Genomic DNA, 23,927 nt, shown 5'->3' with positions numbered 1-23,927 from the left:
CGCCTATATGAATTGGAAAAGATTGTATTTGTGGAACTTTGTTCTTTTTCCTAACAAGACCGTTTACACTCTACACAAATGGTTGCGCAAAAACAAAGAAAGTGCTTCCTGTCCATACTGAGGCGCAGTTAATTGGCCCATTTTACCTTGTTAAAATAATAATTATTATTATTGACACATTTTAATTTTCATACATTTTACAGCCTATCAGGAATGTGAGAAAAGATGCAATGCATAATGGGGTACCTTAATGCAAGTAAGTCTTTGATGCATATCAGTATAATTGTGTACCCTATATCAAAGTCAGCACATGAAAAGTTCCTGTTCCTCCTAAAAGTGTCATTATGAAATCAATCAATAGAAGACGCATCAAGTCAACAATACTAGATTTGAGTGGCATAAATAATTGATTCTACACAAAGTCAAGAACAGATAATTAGTAGGAGTGTAGTAATGAAACGGTAAAAAGTTGATTAGCGGCACATCCATGTTGATTAGAGGAGAGTGAGTCGAATAATCACTAAATGCTGTTTTGCGTTACTGAAGGCCCGCGGCGTGCACTCTCTCCTTTTGCGTCCTTATTGGGCCAGAATAAGTCCAGGAAGTTTAACAAGGCTTCAAATATATTTATCAATCAAACGCTTGTTGAAAAATCAGGCCATTGATTAGCTGTTAATTGATGGTTGCTCTTGGAATTTTTAATGCTGGCTAGCCATTAAGAAGAGCCGCTATGTTTCGGGGTGGCACCAGACAAGCAACTCATCACACGGAGTTCAAAGGCAACAAAATACAAATGAAAAAAAAAACAGTCAGCTTACGTTGAGGTACATTTGACAGAAAACAGATTAGTACCAATTCACATTTCCAGCACACCCAAAGTCAAGAGTTCCTCACGGCCGTTGTCATCGTTTCGGTCGCGATAATACATTTGCCAGTCCTCCGAGGAAACAGGCATGTTTCCTCGGAGGACTGGCAAAGGTGAGCGGTAATTCTCATTGGGCCGTCGACAAGATGACTTGATGAATCCGCAGAGGACAAATGAAGGTCGCCGAGCTTGTTAGTCAAGCGAGTGCAACGACGTGTCTTCGTAACGTCTCGACAAACACAGATCACTTTGATGTCCCTTCCATGTTGATAACAGTGACCTGCAGTGAGGTTTATGACTGGGGAGGCACTGACGTCACCCCTCCCCCCCCCGGTAAAATTTGTCCGACACCTAACCGTGTCACAAAAAAGGTTGGGGAACGCTGCTCTAGAGTGGCTTATTCATTATTTAATTTTCGATCGTGCGTACCACTCCGTTTGAAAAGACATGCTCCGAAGTCCCGTTGTCCGAATCAAACCTTTTAACTCCGGAGTTGGTCTTCCTTTACTGATGACCTCCTGCTTCGACCGAAAATCCATAGTTGAAAATCGTTTGGATATGTAATCCTCCATTGTAAACGAAATGTAAAAACGAGGAAAAAAATAAAGAAAAAACAAGAATATAAAACTAAATAAATGGACGACTGCTCCTCAGTTGTTCACTATAAATTTGAACTGGAGATCACTTATTCTACAGGTGGGCGCATGAAGCATCCCGGGATCACTAGCGCCCCCTGCCATAAGGCTAGAGAACCTTTTTTTCGTTGCCTCCGTAAGGTCTCGTTTCAAAGCTGTTTTGTTCATCTAAAGAAACACGACGTTACAGACAGATGACAAAAAACACTAGATATTATATACATCAGCTTAACTACGGAAATTAGTTAATATAGCCACAGTGTTTGAACACTTAAACAGCGACATAGAGACAGACAGCAGTTCAGTCTAACTGCATAGCCTGTCAGAATAGGCAGCCGTGTGATTACACAATCCTCAGCGGAGGCAAGGCAGGAAGTTGCCTCCTCCGAGCGACTCGTCTTCGGTTTTAACATAACTATAAAAATTCAGCAATTTTGGTTCAAAATGATACAAAACGACTAAAATTAAAAGGAAAATTGCTTTATAATAAAAACAATTGAATTTGTTTTTTCCCCTTTTCATGATGGCAGGGGAGGCGTGGCCTCCCTTGCCTCCTCTGACCGCACGTCGCTGGTTGATAACCAGGGCCGGACTGGGAGATTTTTTCAGACCAGGAGTCAGTTATGTAATCAGGCCACCCTGGCCTTGCCCACACGTGCATGTTCACACCCACACTTAAATGCATGGGCACAAGCAAAACGCATTTGTGCACGCACACAGAACTTTATTGTCATTTTGTCAACACTAGGTGTGTACAAAACGAAATTTCGTTGCATACGGCTTTCAACAATGTAGTGGTATTTCGGCTGGTTAAAAAAAGTGACATTCTATATAAAAATATGAAATAAGATAATTATAAAGTACAAAGTGCAGCAGTGATAAAGTATGTAAACAGTGCAGGAGACAAAAGTAGTATTTACAAGTGTGCAGAGGAATGCTACGTTTGAATGTTCAACAGTCTGACGACAGCAGGGAAAAAACTATTGCAGAACCTGGTGGACCTGCAGCGGATGCTGCGAAACCTCTTCCCAGAGGGCAGCAGGGAGAACAGTCCATGGTGGGGGTGTGATGGGTCACTGATAATATTACGGGCTCGGGACACGCAGCGCTGGGATGACAAGTCCTGAATGGAGGGAAGAGGAGCCCCGATGATCCTCTCTGCTGTCCTCACCACTCTCCTCAGGTTCTTCCAATCGGAGGCGCTGCAACCTCCACACCACACCGAGAGACAGCTTGTCAGAATGCTCTCTATGGTGCTTCGGTAGAACGTCCTCATGATGGGTGGGGGCAGGTGGGCTCTCCTCATCCTCCGCAGGAAGTACAAGCGCTTCTGTGCCCTCTTGACCAGTGTTGTGGTGTTCACAGTCCAGGTGAGGTCGTCTGTGATGTGGACTCCCAGGAATTTAGTGCTGCTGACCACCTCCACAGCTGAGCTGTTGATGATCAGTGGAGCGTGGTGAGGCTGGTTCTTCCTGAAGTCGACGATGATCTCCTTCGTCTTCTCCACATTCATGATCAGGCTATTTTCTCTGCACCAGCCCACCAACTGCTCCACCTCCTCTCTGTAGTCCAGGTCGTTGTTGTCCCTGATGAGGCCCACCACCGTTGTGTCGTCTGCAAACTTCACGATGTGATTGGTGGTGAACCTGGGGGCGCAGTCGTGTGTCATCAGGGTGAACAGCAGGGGGCTCAGGACGCAGCCCTGAGGGGAGCCTGTGCTGAGGGTGATGACATCTGAGGTGTTCTGTCCGACCCGGACTGACTGAGGTCTGTTGGTGAGGAAGTCTAGCAGCCAGTTCCGAAGGGGGGTGCTGAAGCCCAGGTGTTCCAGTTTTTCCACCAGATGTTGTGGAATGATGGTGTTAAACGCTGAGCTGAAGTCCAGGAACAGCAACCGCACGTGGGTGTTCCTCTCCTCCAGGTGAGCCAGGCTCAGGTGAAGAACGGAGGAGATGGCATCCTCAGTAGAGCGGTTCTGCCGGTAGGCATACTGGAACGGATCGGTTCGTTGTCGCAGCATTTTGCAAAGGCCAGGTCCGGGTTGGTGGTGCTGTTCCAGCGTGCAGAGTAGAAAATGCGTGGCTCCTTTGGGTCATATAGGAGTGTTGCCTCCGCGGCCGAGGCCCATTCTGCCAGGAATTCACCATCAGCATTGGAGCTGCTATAGCCCCAATCTGTGTGCTGGCTGTTGAAATCACCAGCGTACATGGGACATCTGGCAGAGATGTTGGAGTGAACCTGTTCGGGGGCGGCTTGTAGATGTTGACGATGGCGGTGTCTTGCACTTTAGTTGCAATCCATTCCACCTCTGCATCTTTTGGGGACTGTGCTATAGCTGACCAAGCCATGTTGTTACGAACGAACGTCGCTATGCCGTGATGTTTGTCGGCGGTGTGACCAGCCAGACTGTACCCAGGAAGCTTCAAGAAGTTCTTGTTTTCAATGTGGGTCTCCTGCAGTAGAACTGTAGTCACCTTGTTTTTAATGGTAAAGGGAAATGTGCTTTTTGGCAGTTTGCTAACATATTTTATTAAAGGCTACGTTAGACATATATATATAATCATATCAATATAATCTTCAGTAGTGGCTGTACTTATGATGAACCGGAAAGAAAGGAAATGTGCAAAGCAACTGCACAAAGTGGTTTTCTCCGAAGTGTTGTGCAAACAGGATATATCATCGGTAAGGCGAGAGCGAGGCGAACGAGAACATCTCGAGATCGGTGAGGGGCGAGAACAACATCCCGTCCTTGTGGTTGGAAAAACCCAACCACCAGAACAGCTGCACTCAGCGATAACATCCCGTGAGGAGGAGACGGCCATCGACCAATCATCTCACAATGTTTTGCATGTTTGAATATTCATATCGTGTTTCTTTATAACTGGGCAATCCGGAAGAATGTGTTGTTCCTTGATGGTCACAAGAACACACGAGCTTTAGTGTGAGGGACCTGTATTAGCTTGCTTTGTCAGGAATAAACAATTGGTAAATTCGGTCTGATTGATCTATTGGTCTTCTCTTTGACAGAACGAACTCGCAAAATTGTTAGGTGCTCCAGTGTGTGGATTAGGACATAGCAATTCATGTGTTAAGTGTTGATCATAATTTGGAGTCAGATCAATAGCTAAAATCCGTAACCTAACAATGGCAATCTGTTCGATGACATTGAGTTTAGCGGTGGTAAGGCCTTCAACGTTGAGCTGCAGTAACGCTAAACCAGCTAGGCTTTGTGCGGTCTGCAGACGTGGCAAAGACATTAGTTTCGCTTTTGTAGGCTTATCAAGCCTGTAAACTACTCGTAGGGGAGGCCGCGTAGAGGCTGTCTTTTTCTCCCCCATATTAGACGTCTATATGCTAACCAGACGTCTCGGCGAAAAAAGTCGTCTAAAAGTGTAACAAAAAAGACGTCTATGCCATAGATGTCTATAGCATAGACGTCTTTTACACGTCTATTAAACGTCTATTATATGAAAGTTTTTTTTAGACGTTTATTGAGAAGACGTTCGAATGATGGCCAGTAGCTATTAGCGCGATTAGCGCTAATCGCGCTAATAGCTAGTGATCATTTGAACATCTAGACGTCTATTCAACATTGAGGTTCTCTTCAATACATTTAACCTGTGATCCTTACCTTTGTGTAGTTCCAGGATGTTGTGAAAATGCATTTAATTAGGTCCAGGGTGTGAACATTTACATTTTTTAATACAGAAATAGGTTTCAGTCACAGTCATACTTATGTTACCTGCAGATATAAATACTGTTGGATTTTGTCCACAATTTAGGGAGCGCGCTATCTGCGCCTCAAGGCAAAAGCCATTGCCAATCACCTGTTATCCAATTTACTCACTGGGTGCTCGTTTGATTTCTTCAGATTTAGGAAAATGCTAAGACACTGAAGCAGAAATTTGACTTACACAAGTTGGTTGAGTTCAATCACAATTCTTAGCTTATAGTCAGTTGCACATGCCGGTGTGGGCCGAGTTTGATGGGTGATGAGTCTTTGGGATGGGGCAAGTTCGCAGTAGAGTTTGATTCCATGGGAGTGGGTGCTGGTTCGGTGAGAGCTGGTTCTGTGGGGTTGGGTGCTGATTATGGGCGATTCGATGTGTGTGGGGGCTGTTGTTTTCCTTTCCGTCTTCCAGCCTTGACGATCATCTTTGGCCGGGTTCTTGGCTGTCTCCCTCTGGCACCTGCTGGTTTTATCTCCAAGTGACCTTCCTGTAAACATTCTCCTCCATCCTTGCACATACACTGTCGCACCTCATCCATTCATCATTCTTTCAATTTTGCCATTTTGTACGGAATTATGTGAGCTTTTGGCTGTGACATCATCAATTTATTAATGTTCCCTGACTATGCAAAGTTTGTACTCACCAATTACCATGTTTTTGTTTGTTCGTTCTTTTGATACTCCATGTACTTCCTTACGTCATCATATTCTTAGTTTAATCATGCTTTCAATCATATCTTTTCTTTGTTAGGCAAAATATTTCCCTCTGTCCAGAACGTTCAGTAGTAATCGAAAACTGGTGTCTCGCATTAGTCAAAACATAAGATACAATCAAGTACTGAACATTTTTAGACGACTTTGGCAGTGTCCATGATTTAGAAAATCATCAGGCATATATTAAACAGTTCCTTAAGGGTCATTAAGCTATTCAGGCAATATATCAAAAAACATTTGTTATTTCAAAGTGCTCAGAAATATATATCAGAACATAAAGTTATAAAAACCTTTGTCATTACCACCTATCAAAAATGTCTAGTTATGTCTTCTTTATTGATTTGGTGTGTAGGTATAATCCATCCATTTTCCGTACCGCTTAGTCCCCACGGGGGTCGCGGGCGTGCCGGAGCCTATCCCAGCTGTCATCGGGCAGTAGGCGGGGGACACCCTGAACCGGTTGCCAGCCAATCGCAGGGCACACAGAGACAAACAAACATTCGCACTCGCACTCACACCTAGGGACAATTTGGAGTGCTCAATCGGCCTACCAAGCATGTTTTTGGGATGTGGGGGGAAACCGGAGTGCCCGGAGAAAACCCACGCGGGCCCGGGGAGAACATGCAAACTCCACACAGGGAGGGCTGGAGGTGGAATCGAACCCGCACCCTCCTAACTGTGAGGGGGACGTGCTACCCAGTGCGCCACCGAGCCGCCTGTATGTATAAGCATATAATTATATGCTTAAAATGCTTCTTTTATTGATTTAATATGTAAATATACTTGTCTGCTTATGTACTTTATTTGATGAGATTTGAGCATATCTGTTTTTGTAGCTAGGCAGGACTTTTTGTATTTCGACCCCATTCCTTCACTCCCTCTGTTGACCTCAGTTTAACTCAGGTCACCAAAACTGTTGATACCACCAGGGTCCCTCTGTTGGCACCCCATGTCCCTCTGTGGAGCCGCATCAAGTCCCTCTGTGGGGCCGCTAATGAGTGAGAAAAATAAATATAGGTAAAATTCATACCCAGACATTTGTAAAAGATGGAGAGTGGAAAGGCAATTGGCCTAGACGACATTCCAGTGACAGCATGGCACTATCAAGGAGAGATGGCAGGGGAGATTCTTAAAAAGCGAGAAGATTCCTGGAAAGGTGCTGACTCCTATTTTTTATTTCAGACCACGGCGATGCGCAGAACTGTAGTAGCTACAGAGGTGTTGTTATGTTGATTAAGCAAAGCATGAAGTTATGGGAAAGAATGTTAGAAGCGAGGCTTGGAAATCTCTACTGGCCAAAATAATGGAGAGTGTGGCAGAGATGAAGATGTTGCAGGACATGCAGATGGTTGGTGTGACAGGACAGAAAGATTTGGAAACGATTGCTCTGTTGTCGTGGCCCCCAACAGGAGCAGCCGAAAGAAGAGGAAGATGAGAAAAATATGTGAGAGGAAAATACATAAACAAATAACGAATTACACACATACATATATATGTACATATAGACAGACAGACATCGAACGATCGCCCATTCGGTCACTCAGTCATTTGGTCTTGGTCATTCTGTCACTCGGTCATTCAGTCATTCAGTCAGTCACACAATGAATGAACGAATGAATCAATCAATCAATCAACCAATAAATCAATCAATCGCACAAGTGTTAACTAATTTGTAATAGTATTGCAAGCAGTTTAAATTCTAATGGAATATGTGGATGTCCATATCAGTTTTATCAAATTCTAATCCTACTTTACCTTTGTATAAGGCACAGGTGTCAAACTCAAGGCCCAGGGGCCAGATGCAGCCAGGCACATCATTTTATGTGGCCCGCGAAGACAAATTGTGCTTCAAATTCATGTCATTACTCGAATTGCAAATTGTCTTCACTTTTAATAATATTTTATTTTTAAATATTTGACCAGTTTTTACTCGTCTGATTTGAAAACGAGTTACTTGTCAGTTTGTTTTGTAGCTTTTACTGTATATAATATGAGGTGATCATACATTTATTTGGGGTGACAGTCATAACGGCCCTCCGAAAGAAGCTATGACTACACTGCGGCCCGCGAATAAATGAATTTGACACCCCTGGTATAAGGGATAGCCCTCTCAAAGCATAGTCATCGTAATTGATTCAATCTGTTGTTTTACTAACATTTAATCATTGATCAATCACGTATCCTAAATCATGCTTTTCCTCTTTCGAAGCGACTATGTACTTCAAACCCAAACGCCACCATTTTATAGGGAAAGAAAAATTTGTTGAATCTATTTGTTTTCGACATAATACTCCTGCAGTCATCTTAAATTTGTTCAATTTATCAATCCCTTCCATTGTTTATCCTGCAAATGAATCTTGTGAATAATGTGTTATTCAAACTTTAACGTTCATAAGTTCCCAATTCGTTTTTAGTCTGTATGTTATTGTTCCAATTTTTTACATTTAATACTCTCCCACCTATTTGATCCTATCTTGTAAAGGTCTACAATTTATTCTAAGCGATTTTAAAACTCTCCACACTTGTTACCAGGCTTTGGCCCCATTTCACGATGTTGTCTCCCATTAACTTCATTTCTGCCGAGCTGCTTCTTCTCCTCCGTCTAGCATGTTGAAGACTTAAAAACCATCAATTCTGAAAACACTTAAAATCTCACAATTCCCCCCTTTGTTTTTTTTTGTTTTTTTTCCCCTCCCACTTTTGACACATTCTAAAAAATGTGTCACTATGGTTAAAAAGTAAAAATAACAATGTCCATGGTAACATACCCATCACCAGCTGGACTTTGGGGTACCTCCAGATGCCATCCTGGCCTAGAATCACCAATTCTCAGTCCCTGAAACTCGACTGGCAGCATCTCACATGGCTGTATGAACAAAAGCCATCACCCTCCTGTAACTGTGCATGCAGCTCTCCGCACAATAAACATTCATAATACCAAAAAATAAAAATAAAATTCATAATGATAAACAAAAAACAATCCACACACGGACGCATGTCAAACGTATCAAATTGAAAACTGGAGCCTGCCGAGCCTGTCCTGAAAACGATCACATTTACAAACTCATTATGAAAAGTAAGGGGTTAGTTGTTAATGCATGTTCACAGAATTCTCCAAGACTGCAGTTGACAACCTGCAAAGTAAACATGAGTTTAACAAATAAAGCACAATCTGCTCCCTGGGTTGCTATTAGAGGCTGCAATACAATTAGGTAAAACATCAAAACAAAGCAAGTCATCACAAATTCCGTCACATACATTTCGTCACACTGTCAGGTAAGTCCAGAGTTGTTGTCATACACTGTCTTGGCTCAGGGTCTTGATTGTCAATGCTGGTATAGTCACGTCTGGTCATAATCTTGAAATGGGCCTTCTCCATTGAAGTCTTTTGTTGTCAATGGTGCCCCAGAGTAATCCTAAACCCATATTTAGTCCAAAATTAGCCCTGATCAATCTTGCTTTTTCAAATCTGTAGTATCTTTATATTTTTCAGGTGAGAGGAATGTTATCCTCTGCTGTGATCACATCACCCCAACTTTGAATCACTTTAACCATTCACAATACACAAACACCACACCACAAGCACAGACTTGACATTCATACACCATTACAGACAAACTGTCATCCCACAACACACACAAAACATACAATATTAAATTGTAAAAGGAACCCTTCCTATGCAAAATTGTCTCCTCAATTAAAATTTCCCTTTTTAATTTTAAATCCAAAATTAATATCTAATTGTCTGGTCTCCTGTCCTCTCATCGCTTGCCAATATGCATAATGCTGGAACATGATTTAACTCCCCATTTAGTTTGCTCATATCTCACACTTAGACTATTTGACTCTTTGTGTTGAGCTGTAACTTCAATATTTCCACCTTCCCATATTTCTTCCACTAAAACATTTCCATTTTGCTTTCAGTTTAAATTCATCCCTCCAAATAGCTACCTCTGGCAAAGAATCAAAATATTATAGAGCACTCCCTTTTACTGTTACCTTGTTCCTTGTGGGTATCGTCTGGAACGAAAAGGCTAAGGGAGCAAACCCCGACAGGAAACCCGGCTCGGACTCCGTTAGGCAGACTCATGCTTTTAAAAAGCATTGTTCTGGCAACTCCTGCAGCCAACCTGATGCCAAATGTATCAGTTCACCGTTCCTTTGGATGACAACAGGAAGGCCGAGAGGGAAGCCCTGATGCCTGGGAAACTCAAGGCTTCCATAAAACTTGCCCAGGCTTCTTGCGCACTGGAGAGGCTCACCAGCCACAGCAGACGCTGTGCAAAGAACACCTAACCTCCAGACACAAGAAATCTATGGTCTTTCGAGACTGTGATGCCGATGATGTTCCTTCATTCATCTCCTCACAAGCATTACTGACCCTCCTCCTAAAAAATAATGATACTAAAAATAATGTTTAAAAAACAATATACCGTAATTTTCGGACTATAAATTGTCAGGGTTTTCCAAACTATCTTGATCGTATGATTATGTTGGAATGTATGTAACCAGTAATAAATAACCTAGCTAGATTAGTTTTATGCTTATGTTGGTGTGTAACCAGTAATAAATAACCTAGCTTGTCCCATCCTACACAATGTCGTAAAACATCCCCTGCTATGCTTTGACTAGAGGTCAAGGGTTTTCTCTTCCCTATCCAGTCCACTGTCACCCCCACCCTGTTTCTCTTAATAAAAATGCTCATGCAGGAGGCGAGAGTCAGACATCATTCGATCATCGCTGTATGCACAGCGACGAATTGACTCTCCGCCTGCAGGTGCCCAAAAAGACTTAATTGTCTCCCATGTGGTTCTTGCAAAATAAGTTAGAGTGAGCACCACTCTAACATTTTGGTGCCGAAACCCGGGACCTCTCATACCCGCCATCTGGCTGACGGAGGACGACACGCTGCACACCGTCGACGGGCCAGCGTCCATTTAGCCGGACCTGGTAAAGAAAGACCTGGGAAGGAAATTCTTCGCTGGGCCAGCATCTTAGGTCTGCCTTCGTCTGACAGAGGTGGATTGACGGGACCCGGCAGTGCAACGAACCAGGGGACAAGTAAGTTAAAGCCCTAAAGTTGTGTGATTGTGTTGTTGTGAAACGCGTAAAAGTAAAAGTGCACAAGGAAAAATAGGCAGGACAGAAGATTTTAAGTCTTGTGGAAGGAGGGGGTGTTGTAGAGTCCCCCTCCGGATGAAGTGGCTCTTCTGGAGCAGTGGTTTTCAAACTGTTTTATATATTTTTGTAAAATCTCACGTACCTCCGTGTACCCTCATTTGACAACCACTGTTCTAAGGGGTACAACTTCGCGTTGGCAGGGCTGGGTAACAAGACTGTTGTCTTTAGTTCCCAGGGAAGGAAGGGGTGTTGTAGAGTACCCCATCCGGATGAAGCAGCTCTTTTTTTTTAAAAGAGGACTTCGCGTAGGCAGGGATAAGAGTTTGTGTGGTTGAGAGTGTGTCTGGTAGGATAAATCGACTAGAAAGAGAATTTGTTGAAAGGTCAATTTAAACCTGCATTGAGGATCCTCAAAGAAAGAGTATAAATTTTTGAAACAAAATTGTATAAACCTAAAATACCAAGTTAAGATGGGAAATAAAAACGGTAAATCCCTAGCTCTTGACGGAGATGAGAAGTACATGGCGAGTAAATTTGTTAATTGTATGCAATACATGCCGAAGTGGAAGAAAAAGTATGGAGTAGAAGGGAAGTTGAAAGTTGAAGTGTGGAAGATAGTGGTTGATGTTTTGGAGGAGAGTGTGAATAGGAAGTCAAAGGGACTGAAAAAGAAAAGAAAAGAGAGAGAATTGATTTGTGCTAGAATGTGGTTGAATGCTTCACAAGAGAGAAGAGAACAAATCCAAAAGACAAAAGATAGAAAGATGAAAAGTGATGAGGCTGCGACTATGTTTGTCAGGCCGGAAGACAATGAGGCCACAGTGCGCAGGCGCACTGTCCCAGGTGCACCTCAAGCAGAGGAGCAAGTGGGGCATTCCGCTCGTGCGCAAAACTTGTATCCAAGCTTAACAGACCTGCACCCTCCCCCATATAACAGCAAAAAAGGTCAGGGTCAAATTATTAGAAGCCCTGTACAAACAAGAAGTTTGACCACTGCTGCTAGATTTTCCCAAAATTTAGACAATGTTGATGTGTGCCCAATGATACAAGTGCCAAACCCTATTATAGGGGAAGGCCAACCTCCACATACATATGTTTTTCGGCCATGGACTTTGGAAGAGGCAAGGAAAGCAGTTGAAGGGGTTACCCCTGTTGCTGAAGACCCAGAAAAATGGGCAGAAGACATGGCTGGAATCATACATTCTTATAGACTAAATGGGCATGAGGCAGGAGAAGCTGCAATGTCATCCTTGGGAAAAGACTGGGCAAAGGTTAGAGGAAATTATACAGGTAGAAATAATCAAGGGCCTTTTCCCTATCCCGTTGAGGGAAATCAATTGGGAGGGGAGTATGCAGCACAATGGAATGATCTTGTGCAAAGAGTGCGAACTATATTTCAAAGACGAGCGAATTATGGTCATTTGGCAGGAATAAAACAGAAGCCTGGGGAAGATACTGATGATTTTCGCTTGAGATTTGAAAAAGAATTCAGGGTGCATAGTGGCATCCCATTCAATGATGCAGCTGAGAGTGCTTATCAGCAACAGCTTAAAAATGCGCTCCTTACAAATTTCTGCCCTGAAATAGGCAACTGGGTGAGGAAACATTTGGTGGAAGTAGATATTGCAAGTGTGACAACAACTATGCAATGGGCCAGACATGCTGAAAAAGTGACCAAAAAAGGCAAAAGTTCTGATGTATTTCATCTAGACGTTGATGACCTAGATGAAGATACAACAGTCTTCTTCCAAGGGTCCCAGCGAGGCAGAGGAGGTAGAGGCCAACAAGGTCGAAGGCCACCATACAATTCAAAACCCCCACCAGATTCTGACAACTGTTGGAACTGTGGGAAACGTGGACACTGGTCAAAAGAGTGTTTTAGAAAAAAACAAAACCAATCAAGGGGTGGAGGAAGAGGCAGAGGGAAAGCCAAATTCTCAGCATGACTAGATTCCTCCCCTATGACCTCTTGTGCTCCTACAGAGGAAGAAATAGTAGATGTCCATACAGCATGGGACATTCTGAGTGCATTAAAAGAAAAACCATATGTTACCTTAAACATTGGAGGAAGTGAAGTAGAGTTTTTGTGTGATACCGGAGCTTGTAAAACCGTAATAAAAACTAAAGTCCCTAATCTAAAGGCCTCCCAAAATACAATTTGGGTGAAATCTGCTGATGGGCAGGTACACAAGGAGAGTATCTCCAATCCAGTTGTAGTGAGAGATGATGAAACAGGAGTCATAGCTTCAGTCTCGATTGTTCTATCCCCAAAATGTCCCATAAACCTGCTGGGACGAGATCTGATGACTCGGTTTGGAATTGCAATAATTCCAGTAAAGGATGACATGCGAGCATGTAGAGTGAGAGATGTAGACTCATATGCTGCACAAGCAGGTGAACAGATTTGCTGCTCCTATGACATCACTCCTGAACGGAATCCCAAGCTACCAAGCAGATTGCTGAGTAAAGCTCGAAAACAATTGTCCCGACCTGAATCAGAAATGACTTGTAATCAGTTACATGTCACCATGAATATTCTCACTGATCCACATGATGACTATATTGAAAGTTTTCTCAGTGACACAGAAGTAACTTTAACAATCACTGCTCTGTACACAGATCGCAGGTCATTTGCAGCTGCTGCTGTGCTCCTGCCCGCTCCTCAGAAAGACAAATACAAGTTGTCGGCTGTACCCCACATTTCATTGTTCAAACCTCACAGTGTAACATGGGCAGATGTGGGTTGCCGAATTAAACTTGCTGGATCTGTCACTGATTATGAGGACAAAGGTGATGGGTGGAGCTACAGTACCAGTTGTGACATGTGGAAGCAAACAGTGTGTGAAGTAGCTGTTGGAAGGGCATGCGCTTGTGCGCTTCCCTGACTAGTTGACATTTGTTTGAATGAAAAGGAGGAGGGGGAATTGGCTGGGCTTCCTGAAGAACTGTGGACAAAGGGGCCATCTGATGTAGGACTTTTAACGTCCATTCCACCAGTGCAGATCAAACCAAGATCAGAGTGGCGTCCAAGAGTTAAGCAATATCCTTTAAAACACGAGGCAATAAACGGGATTGCCCCTGTTATAAATGATCTTTTGACAGGAGGAATCATTAGGAAGTGCTCGGATTCTCCTTGCAACACTCCTATTTTTCCAGTCCAAAAGGCCAATAAAATTGATTGGCGAATGATATAAGATTTACGAGCAGTGAATGATGCAGTGCAGACAAGAGCACCTAATGTGCCTGACCCACACACACTTCTGAACACTTTGAAACCTAACCAGAAGTTTTTCACAGTAATTGATCTTAGCAATGCATTTTTCTCAGTGCCAATTCACCCAGACTCACAGTTTTGGTTTGCGTTTACCTTTAAAGGACAAAGCTATACGTACACCAGATTGCCACAGGGATTTGCTGATAGTCCAACTATTTTCATTCAAGCCATCATGGCCTGTTTGGCTGATTTTCAGATGTCAAACAAAAGCCAACTTCTAGTTTATGTAGATGATCTCCTGGTAGCCTCTGAAACTGAAGCTGCTTGCAAGGAAGACTCCTTAGCATTGTTACACTTTCTCTGCAAAACGGGGAATAAAGTGAGCAAGAACAAGCTACAATGGGTCAGACAGGAAGTGAACTATTTAGGTCACACTTTGTCAGCTTCTGGAAGACAGATACAGAGAACCAGAAAGCAGATCATTGCAGATGCACCGAAACCTGAAACAAAAAAACAAATGATGTCATTTTTGGGGCTCTGCAATTACTGCAGAGCATGGATCCCCCATTATGCGGAAAAGACACAACCGCTGCTGAATGTTGTGCATGGAGTCCCCATGGCAATGACAGAAAAAATAATGTGGACACCAGTAGCAGATGATGCTTTTGTAGTGCTGAAACAGGCTCTGATGGAAACTACAACTCTTATCTTGCCAGACTACAATAAAACCTTTGTGCAAACAGCAGACTGCAGGAATGGTTTTATGACCTCAGTGTTGCTGCAGAGTCATGGCAGCAAACTAAGACCAATTGCATTTTATTCCAAAAAATTGGATCCAGTGGCTCAATCTTTGCCAGACTGTGTCCAAGCAGTATGCGCGGCAGCGCTTGCAGTGAGACAAGCTGCAGATGTGGTGCTCTTTCACAAAATGGAGCTGCTAGTTCCACATGCTGTAGATGTGTTGCTACTACAAAGTAAAATGAACTTTTTGTCGCCAGCCAGACACCTGTCTTACACTGCTACACTTCTGTCACAACCACACATTGTGATAAAGAGGTGCACAGTCCTTAACCCAGCAACTTTGATCCCGTTGCCAGGGGATGGTACCCCACATAACTGTTTGGATGCCACAGAACATCTACAGCTGCCCAGAGAAGATTTACGTGACACGCCACTTGACAAAGGGGAAAAGTGGTTTGTGGATGGATCATGTTCAAAGGATCCTAAAGGAAACAATCAAAGTGGTTATGCAATTGTGAAATTGCCAAACCAGATTGTTGAAGCAGAGAAGCTTCCATACAACAGGTCAGCGCAGGCTGCTGAGCTAATTGCGCTAACAAGAGCTTGTCAATTAGCGGAAGATAAGGAAGGCCAGGGCCAGGGACAAAGCCTTCCGGGCGGGGGATGAGGCTGGCTTGAGGACTGCGAGGGCCGACCTGTCCCGGGGCATCAAAGAAGCGAAGAGGGCGTTCTCGGGCAAAATTACCGCCCACTTCGAGGACAGCAGGGACGCACGGCGCCTTTGGCAGGGCATTCAGACCATCACGGACTACAAGCCCGCGCCGCAGAGCTGTGATGGCGACGTCCGTCTGCTCAATGACCTCAACCGCTTCTTTGCTCGCTTCGACGCTCAGAACAGCACTTGCCCGCTTAAGGCCACTCCCCCTTCCCACGAGCTGCCCCTGTGCCTCTCCGCCGACAGCGTGAGGAGGACGCTTGCCGCTATCGACATCCGTAAGGCGGCGGGCCCGGACAACATCCCGGGTCGAGCGCTGAAGGACTGCGCTGGTGAGCTGACGGGTGTCTTCACGGACATCTTTAACACTTCCCTGCAGCAGGCCATCGTCCCGTCGTGTTTCAAAGCTGCCACCATCGTACCTGTGCCGAAGAAGCCTGCTCCGTCCTGCTTCAATGACTACCGCCCCGTGGCACTTACGCCCATCATCATGAAGTGCTTTGAGCGGCTTGTCTTGGAGCACATCCGGTCAGTTCTCCCCCCCACCATTGACCCCTTCCAGTTTGCGTACCGAGCCAAACGGTCCTCTGAGGATGCCATCTGCTCTGCCCTCCACTCGGCCCTCACCCACCTGGAGGGGAAGGACTCGTATGTGAGGTTGCTGTTTGTGGACTTCAGTTCTGCCTTCAACACCATTGTGCCGCAGCGTCTCATCAGCAAACTTGACAAGCTGGGCCTCAGTACCTGCCTCTGCAACTGGCTACTGGACTTCCTCTGTCAGAGGCCACAGGTGGTACGTGTTGGCGACAAGATCTCCGCCAGCATCACGCTGAGCACAGGGGCCCCCCAAGGCTGCGTGCTCAGTCCGCTGCTCTTCACCCTCCTGACGCATGACTGCGCTGCCACCTGCAGCGGCAACCGCATAGTGAAGTTTGCTGACGACACGACTCTGGTGGGTCTCATCACCAAGGGAGACGAGACTCAATACAGGCTGGAGGTTGACCTTCTGACCGCGTGGTGCAGGGACAACAACCTCCTGCTGAACGTCGACAAGACCAAGGAGATTGTTGTTGACTTCCGGAAGGGTCACGCCCAACACCTGCCGCTGGCCATCGACGGTGCTGTGGTGGAGCGAGTGAGCAGTGCCAGGTTCCTGGGGGTGCACATCAGTGAAGATCTCTCCTGGTCCACCAACACCGCGTCGCTGGCGAAGAAGGCCCAGCGCCGCCTGTACTTCCTTCGGAAACTCAGGCGAGCGGGGGCTCCTCCGGCCGTCATGACTACTTTTTACCGCGGCACCATTGAGAGCGTCCTCTCCAGCTGTATTGCTGTCTGGGGTGGCAGCTGCACTGACCAAGACTTGAAGGCCCTGCAGCGCGTAGTGAAAACGGCTAGTAAGACTATTGGTGCTTCTCTCCCCTCCTTGAAGGACATTTACACCTCCCAACTCACCCGCAAGGCGACCAAGATTGTGAGTGATGTGAGTCACCCCGCTCACTCTTTGTTTGAACTTCTGCCCTCTGGGAGGCGGTACAGGAGCCTGCGCTCCCGCACCACCAGACTTTCCAACAGCTTCGTACTCCAGGCTGTTAGGATCCTGTACTCGCTCCCCCTTTCAGCGTAGCGTCCTGTTCTTGCTGTATGCACACTGGCTCGGTTTTGCCCCTCATATTTAATGGGTTATTGGTCTGTTATTTATTCATCGCTTATTTTATTTTATTTATTATTTGTTATTTATGGTTTGTGCATTCTTGTTTTTGTTTTGTGTCGCCTACTTGTATGTCTCGTCACCGTGGGATGGAGGAAACGGAATTTCGGTTTCTTTGTGTGTCTTGACATATGAAGGGATTGACAGTAAAGCTGACTTTGACTTTGACTTTGACTTTGACTTTGACTTGAAGTCACTGTATACACGGACAGTCAGTATGCGTTTTCTACTCTGTTCTATTTTGCGAAACAATGGGAGCGCAGAGGGATGACAACATCAACCGGTAAGCCGGTTACCCATGCCTCCTTGTTAAAAGACTTGTTGCAGGCCATTCATTTACCTGCTAAACTAGCTGTGTGTAAATGTGCTGCTCACACCACAGGCACAGATGAAGCCTCAAATGGAAACAGATTAGCAGACAGAATTGCTAAAGAAGCAGCAGCAGGGAAACATGGCCATGAATTTTTTTTAATGGATTCAGAGGACACGCAACTCATAGATAAGACTATACTGACAGATATGCAGGGCAATGCTCCAATGGTGGAAAAACGAATGTGGACGACAAAAGGTGCAATAGTGGATACAGATAATATCCACCGCATCGATGACAAACCTGTTTTACCAAAATCACTTTTTAAGGCAGCGGCTATTGCGACACATGGGCCTTGCCATGTGTCGACAGGAGGGATGAAGTCCATCATACATCAACAATTCACTACCTTTGGTTTAGATGCTTACTTAAAAATTTTTTGTAAAGCATGTCCTGTTTGTGTGAAACATAATCCACAAGGAAATATGAGACCTAAGAGAGGCTCATTTCCAAAACCGTCTTACCCATTTCAAATCATGCACGTGGATTTTATTGAGCTCACACAAAGTGGACCTCACAAATACTGCTTAGTGATGATTGATGCATTTTCCAAATGGGTGGAAATAGTTCCATCTAAACGAGCAGATGCCTTAACAGTGGCAAAAGCCATCTGCAAAGCCATCATACCGACTCATGGCATCCCCCAAACCATTTACAGTGACAATGGTCCACACTTTGTGAACCAAGTTGTACAGAACATGGCTGTACACCTTGGGATAACATTAAAAAAACCACTGCGCTTGGCATCCTGCGAGCGCTGGCCTGGTTGAACGAGCAAACTCCACTATCAAAAGCAGGTTGAAAAAATGCATGGAAACAACACGCAGATCTTGGCCAGAGTGCCTAGACTTAGTGAAGCTCTATATGAGAATTACTCCCACTTCAGAAGGGCTAACACCTTTTGAAATCGTCCATGGGAGACCATATAGACTACCTGTGTTCCCTGCAGATTTGCAAAAAGCAGATGAAGAACAGTCCTTGGCAGACTATATGATAAGGACCCTCAAACTGAAAGATGTGTCAAATGCAAATTTACTGCCGCCTGATCTTTCCTCCTCACAGGTCGACAACCCCATCAATCCAGGAGACTGGGTCTACATCAAGGTCATTAAAAGAAAGAACTGGGTCAGCCCACGGTGGGAGGGACCATTCCAAGTCTTGCTGACTACCCCCACCGCAGTGAAGATCGCTGAACGGCCCAGTTGGATTCACCTCAGCCACTGCAAGTTGCAGAGAGTGCTGGACCCCTAATTCGGAGTGGTGGGGAAGGCTAACTTCAAAGGGGTCCTATCGTTTAGGGTAGGACGTCTCAATGTTGGTGAAGAAAACAACGATCCCCACTCCGCTAGGCGAGGGGATGTCCCGGTGTCTCTGCCATCCTAGTAGCAACGGGGCTCCATATGCCAGATGGATCCTCTGCTGCGTTGTGGTTGGAGCGTGCTATGGTCTATGGACTCATTTGAACAGACCAAGTGACAATGTTGACCGTGGAAAACGATGGTCACACGATGAGAACTTTGAGGACTGGTCATGGGACCCCAGAAACCCATACGAAACCAACACGTGGTACCGGTACGTCAAGTTCACTGTGAGAGCCCACACACAGGAGGGGTGTTATGTGTGTTCAAAACTCCCCCCTTCCTCCACGCAAGTTCACTTGGAGGCCAGGGCAATGAATGTCACTGAAGCGAAATGTATGGCATCCATGGGAGGGGTTGGATATCAACACCGTGCTGTCAAAGTGAGTGATGACGACCCTTCCCGCCCTGGACTTGCGGAAGGTACCTGTGATCAGCTTTTCTGGACAAATCTCAATGTGACTGTTAAAGGACGAACATTGCCGCAAGTGGCCTACACGGAGAGACCAGCTGGAGTGAATTACACATGTTACATCCAAGGTAACGAGACCCACAAATGCGTTAACGACGACTGCTCTCCAGGAGGAAACTGGATGGGAGCTTTGGACATCGCCGCTGAGTGTCAGGATAGGAGAGCCATTTCAGTTGGGGAGGGCTCTCCGACTAACATGTCTGCACCATCGAACGGAACATACTTCATACAGAATGGCTGGTGGCTTTGTGGTCACAAGGTTTATCCGATGCTGCCCGCCAACTGGACAGGAGTGTGTGCACCAGTGTGGGTGACAGACCACACCTACAGGATACGACATCGTCAGCTGACGGCAGCACACAACTCTTCTGGACGTCAACGCAGGGCGGTTGCAACCTTTGACCCTCATGACCCTGTCTGGGGTGCGAATGTTCCAGACGACCATAAAATATGGTCCGTTGGAGACAAAGTTGTTCATGCGCTTTTTCCCTCGGTCGGAGTTGGAAAACATTCGCTCTTCATCGAAACACTGAACTATCGTTTTCAATCCTTTGTGAATCTCTCACTGCAAGTCAACGATGGACAAAATAGAGAGATTCAGGCTATTAGGCTGATGGTCTTGCAAAACAGGATGGTTCTGGACTTGACGACGGCAGCACAAGGTGGTGTGTGCCACATCATTGGGACTTCCTGTTGCACATACATTCCGGGAGAAAATGACACGCACATCTACGACGCCATGGCTTCACTGAAGAACTTACAGCAGGCCATGTCGAATGACAAAGTTCCACAACAGTGGGGTTTCTTTTCATGGCTATTCTCTGGCAACTGGTGGCAACTGCTGTTGAAAATTGTGTCTCCTGTGCTTGTTGTGCTGGTGTTGTTGTGCTTGTTTACGACCTGTGTTATCCCATGTTTGAAGTCTGCTGTGACGAGGGTTGTCTCTTCTACCGTAGCACAAGTACATATACAACTTCTTAGTCGTGACGGATGTGATGACCATAATGAAACGTGAATTGCGTAGGTGCTGTTATACTGAGCATGTTTTACAGAAACTTGATGATTTGACCATCGAAAATGCTTCGCAAGTGATGGATACAATGATGTACTGTTTCTGTGTTTTTCTTTTTCTTTTTTATTGATAGCATTGTGGTCGCCTAAGGCAGAGGGACCGTGTGAGACTTTTCCTGCGATTTAACATCGGCCGGCAGGTTTTTAGATCACACACTAAGTTTGAACTGGAGTATTGAGGAAATACCTCATCTTCACTGGAAGTTATTGCTATCATTGTTTGTTATTTTTACTATTCTTCTTTATATTTTCTTGCTTGTGTTTGTGGATCGGGTTGACATAATCATATGATAAAACAGGAGGGATATGTCAGGGTTTTCCAAACTATCTTGATCGTATGATTATGTTGGAATGTATGTAACCAGTAATAAATAACCTAGCTAGATTAGTTTTATGCTTATGTTGGTATGTAACCAGTAATAAATAACCTAGCTAGATTAGTTTTATGCTTATGTTGGTGTGTAACCAGTAATAAATAACCTAGCTTGTCCCATCCTACACAATGTCGTAAAACATCCCCTGCTATGCTTTGACTAGAGGTCAAGGGTTTTCTCTTCCCTATCCAGTCCACTGTCACCCCCACCCTGTTTCTCTTAATAAAAATGCTCATGCAGGAGGCGAGAGTCAGACGTCATTCGATCATCGCTGTATGCACAGCGACGAATTGACTCTCCGCCTGCAGGTGCCCAAAAAGACTTAATTGTCTCCCATGTGGTTCTTGCAAAATAAGTTAGAGTGAGCACCACTCTAACATAAATCGCTCCGGAGTACAAGTCGCATCAGCCATAAAATGCCCAAAAATGTGAAAAAAAACATATACTATAACTCGCTCCGGAGTATAAGTCGCATTTTGGGGGGCAATTTATTCGACAAAATCCAACACCAAGAACAGTCATGAACGAGCAACAACAGGCTAAACCAGGGGTCACCAACTCCGGTCCTCAAGGGCGCCAATCCAGCCTGTTTTAGGTGCAGCCCTACAACAACACACCTGATTCAAATAATCAGGATCGCTATCAGCCTTAATAGAGCTTGCTGATGAGCTGATCATTTGAATCAGGTGTGTTGTTGTAGGGCTGCACCTAAAACAGGCTGGATTGGCGCCCTTGAGGACCGGAGTTGGTGACCCCTGGGCTAAACGATAGGTATGCTAACGTGACATAAACACAAACGAAGAGCTGAGAACGGCCCTGATGTAAAATTCTGAGTTATTCAAAAAACTATTACATAAATAACACGTTAATAAAACCATCTGTGTCACTCCAATTCATTAAATCCATCGATCGTCCTTTGTCAACAATGCGTATGCGCCGCTGACGGCGCTTGCACTTCAAAATATTCCACAGCCCCATATAACAATATATAAATTATATATCAAATAACTATTATATAAGCAATAATGTTATCAAACCATCTGTGTCACTCCAAATCATTGAATCCATCGATCGTCCTTTGTCAACAATGGGTGCGCGCAGCTGACGGCGCTTGCACTTCAAAATATTCCACAGGCCCATATAACGATATATAAATTAGATATCAAATAACTATTATATAAGCAATAGTATTATCAAGCCATCTGTGCACTCTAAATCATTAAATCCATCGATCAAATTCCTCGTCCTTCGTCAACAACAGCCTCGTCGTTATTCCACAGATCTACTATATAACTATATTGTAGTGTTAACAAAGTTCAAGGAAAGACGTGAGTTTGGTAAACGGCTCTTTGTTTAACAAAACAAACTTCCAGGCGTGTGGTGGCGTGGACTTCCAGCCACGGAAGTGGAAGAGAGCTCCATAGAATAGGACCGGGCGTGCGTAAAAGCCATGACCGAGCCCCATCCACCGTCCCTGGACAGCCACCCGGCCGAGCGCCGGCCCTCGACTTCCATCCACGGTGGTGAAAGAGAGCTCGGTAGAGTAGGACCGGGCGTGCGTAAAAGCCATGTCCGAGCCCCATCCACCGTCCCTGGACAGCCACCCGGCCGAGCGCCGGCCCCCGACTTCAATTCACGGAGGTGAAAGAGAGCTCCGGAGAGTAGGACCGGGCGTGGGTAAAAGCCATAATAGTTTTTCAAACCTTCTGTGTCACTCCAAATCCTTAAATCCTTCAAACTCTTCGTCCTCCGTGTCACTTAGAAACAAAGCCGCTAATGATGCCGGTAGTACGTGGGGCCCTTCGTCATCTTTGTCATCCCGTGATCAATCTTTGTCCTTTATGTGTCATGTCTCGTCCCCAGTTTTGTTAGGTGTTCAGGTTGCCATGGTTTCTGTTCGGGTTCTGTCATGTCTCGTCCCCCTTTTGCTATGTGTCCCTGATCATGTCCATAGTTTGTCAGTGTGTCTGTGTGCTCGCCCCTCCCTTCCTGTGTACCCATGATCAGTGCAATCACACGCACCTGCCTCTCGTTACCTGTGTTGTATTTAAGTTCTGTTTGTGTGTCACTCGCCGTCGGAGCATTGCATGAGATGTGGACAATGCATGTCTCACTGTCACGCGGTTTGTTTGGTTCCTGTCTTTTGTTTCACGTTTTGGTCGGTCAGTCCTGTTAGTTTGTTGTTAAGTCACGTCAGTTTGCCGAGTCCTTTGGTTTCCACAATAAACCCTGGTCCAAGCTGCACTTGGTCGCCTCGCTCCATTTCTACACTCCGAAGCCTGACATTATGTAAACAACCGCCGCGCCACGCCGCGTCGCGCTGCTGACGTCACTTGAAAATATTTGAAAAATTATTATAAGTCGCCCCCCCCCCACCCAAACTATGAAAAAAACCCGCGACTTATAGTCCGAAAATTACGGTACAAGGAATTATGAACAGTGTCTCAGAAGAGTGGAATTGGAATCAACCTCCCATCTATCCAAGACTTGTACCTGTTCCAGGACCAGGAAACGTGCAAGTAACATCTCTACAGACCCAGGTTGCAGTCTGTTTGAACTACTGTACGCCAAAACCAGCAGACACAGAGACAGCTTCTTCCCCCAGGCTGTTGCTCTGATGAACTCACACCACTCTTAGAGTCTCAGAGTCATTGCTGTGCTATGACATCCTGCTCTCCACACCTTTTTTGAATTGTCTACACTGTTTGTACTTTGTGTCCTCTCTGCATCCATTGCAGCCTGGTCATCCTGGAAGAGGGACCCTCCCATCTGTGGTCTCTTCTCAAGGTTTCTCATTTCCCCTAGCTGGAGTTTTGAGTTTTTCCTTGCCCTCCTGGGA

The 23,927-nt window shown here is 45.2% G+C and overlaps 1 protein-coding gene and 1 long non-coding RNA gene across 2 annotated transcripts; both read left to right on the top strand.

Annotated features, from left to right (window-relative positions):
• Window positions 1–3,713: 3,713 nt before the first annotated feature.
• LOC119123496 lies at window positions 3,714–23,611 on the top strand. The gene is made up of 3 exons (XR_005098087.1): window positions 3,714–3,864; window positions 5,516–5,521; window positions 23,516–23,611. It is a non-coding gene; the product is annotated as an uncharacterized LOC119123496 (long non-coding RNA).
• On the top strand, window positions 14,660–18,900 carry LOC119123425. The gene is made up of 2 exons (XM_037252545.1): window positions 14,660–15,649; window positions 17,637–18,900. The coding sequence occupies exons 1-2, from the start codon at window positions 14,797–14,799 to the stop codon at window positions 18,581–18,583; spliced, it is 1,800 nt and encodes a 599-aa protein (XP_037108440.1). The 5' UTR covers window positions 14,660–14,796; the 3' UTR covers window positions 18,584–18,900.
• Window positions 23,612–23,927: the final 316 nt, after the last annotated feature.

Source organism: Syngnathus acus, chromosome 5 (assembly GCF_901709675.1).
Source record: "Syngnathus acus chromosome 5, fSynAcu1.2, whole genome shotgun sequence".
Taxonomy (NCBI): Eukaryota; Metazoa; Chordata; class Actinopteri; order Syngnathiformes; family Syngnathidae; genus Syngnathus; species Syngnathus acus.
Note: the sequence above shows the minus strand (reverse complement) of the source record. Positions and strands in the feature narration are given on the sequence as shown.

Excerpts from the sequence above, each read along its gene's own strand:
- LOC119123425 (XM_037252545.1), top strand. The coding sequence starts at position 14,797 with ATGATGTCATTTTTGGGGCTCTGCAATTACTGCAGAGCATGGATCCCC. Across the intron at positions 15,650-17,636 it reads ATTAGCGGAAGATAAGGAAG|TCACTGTATACACGGACAGT; the intron begins GCCAGGGCCAGG and ends TTTGACTTGAAG.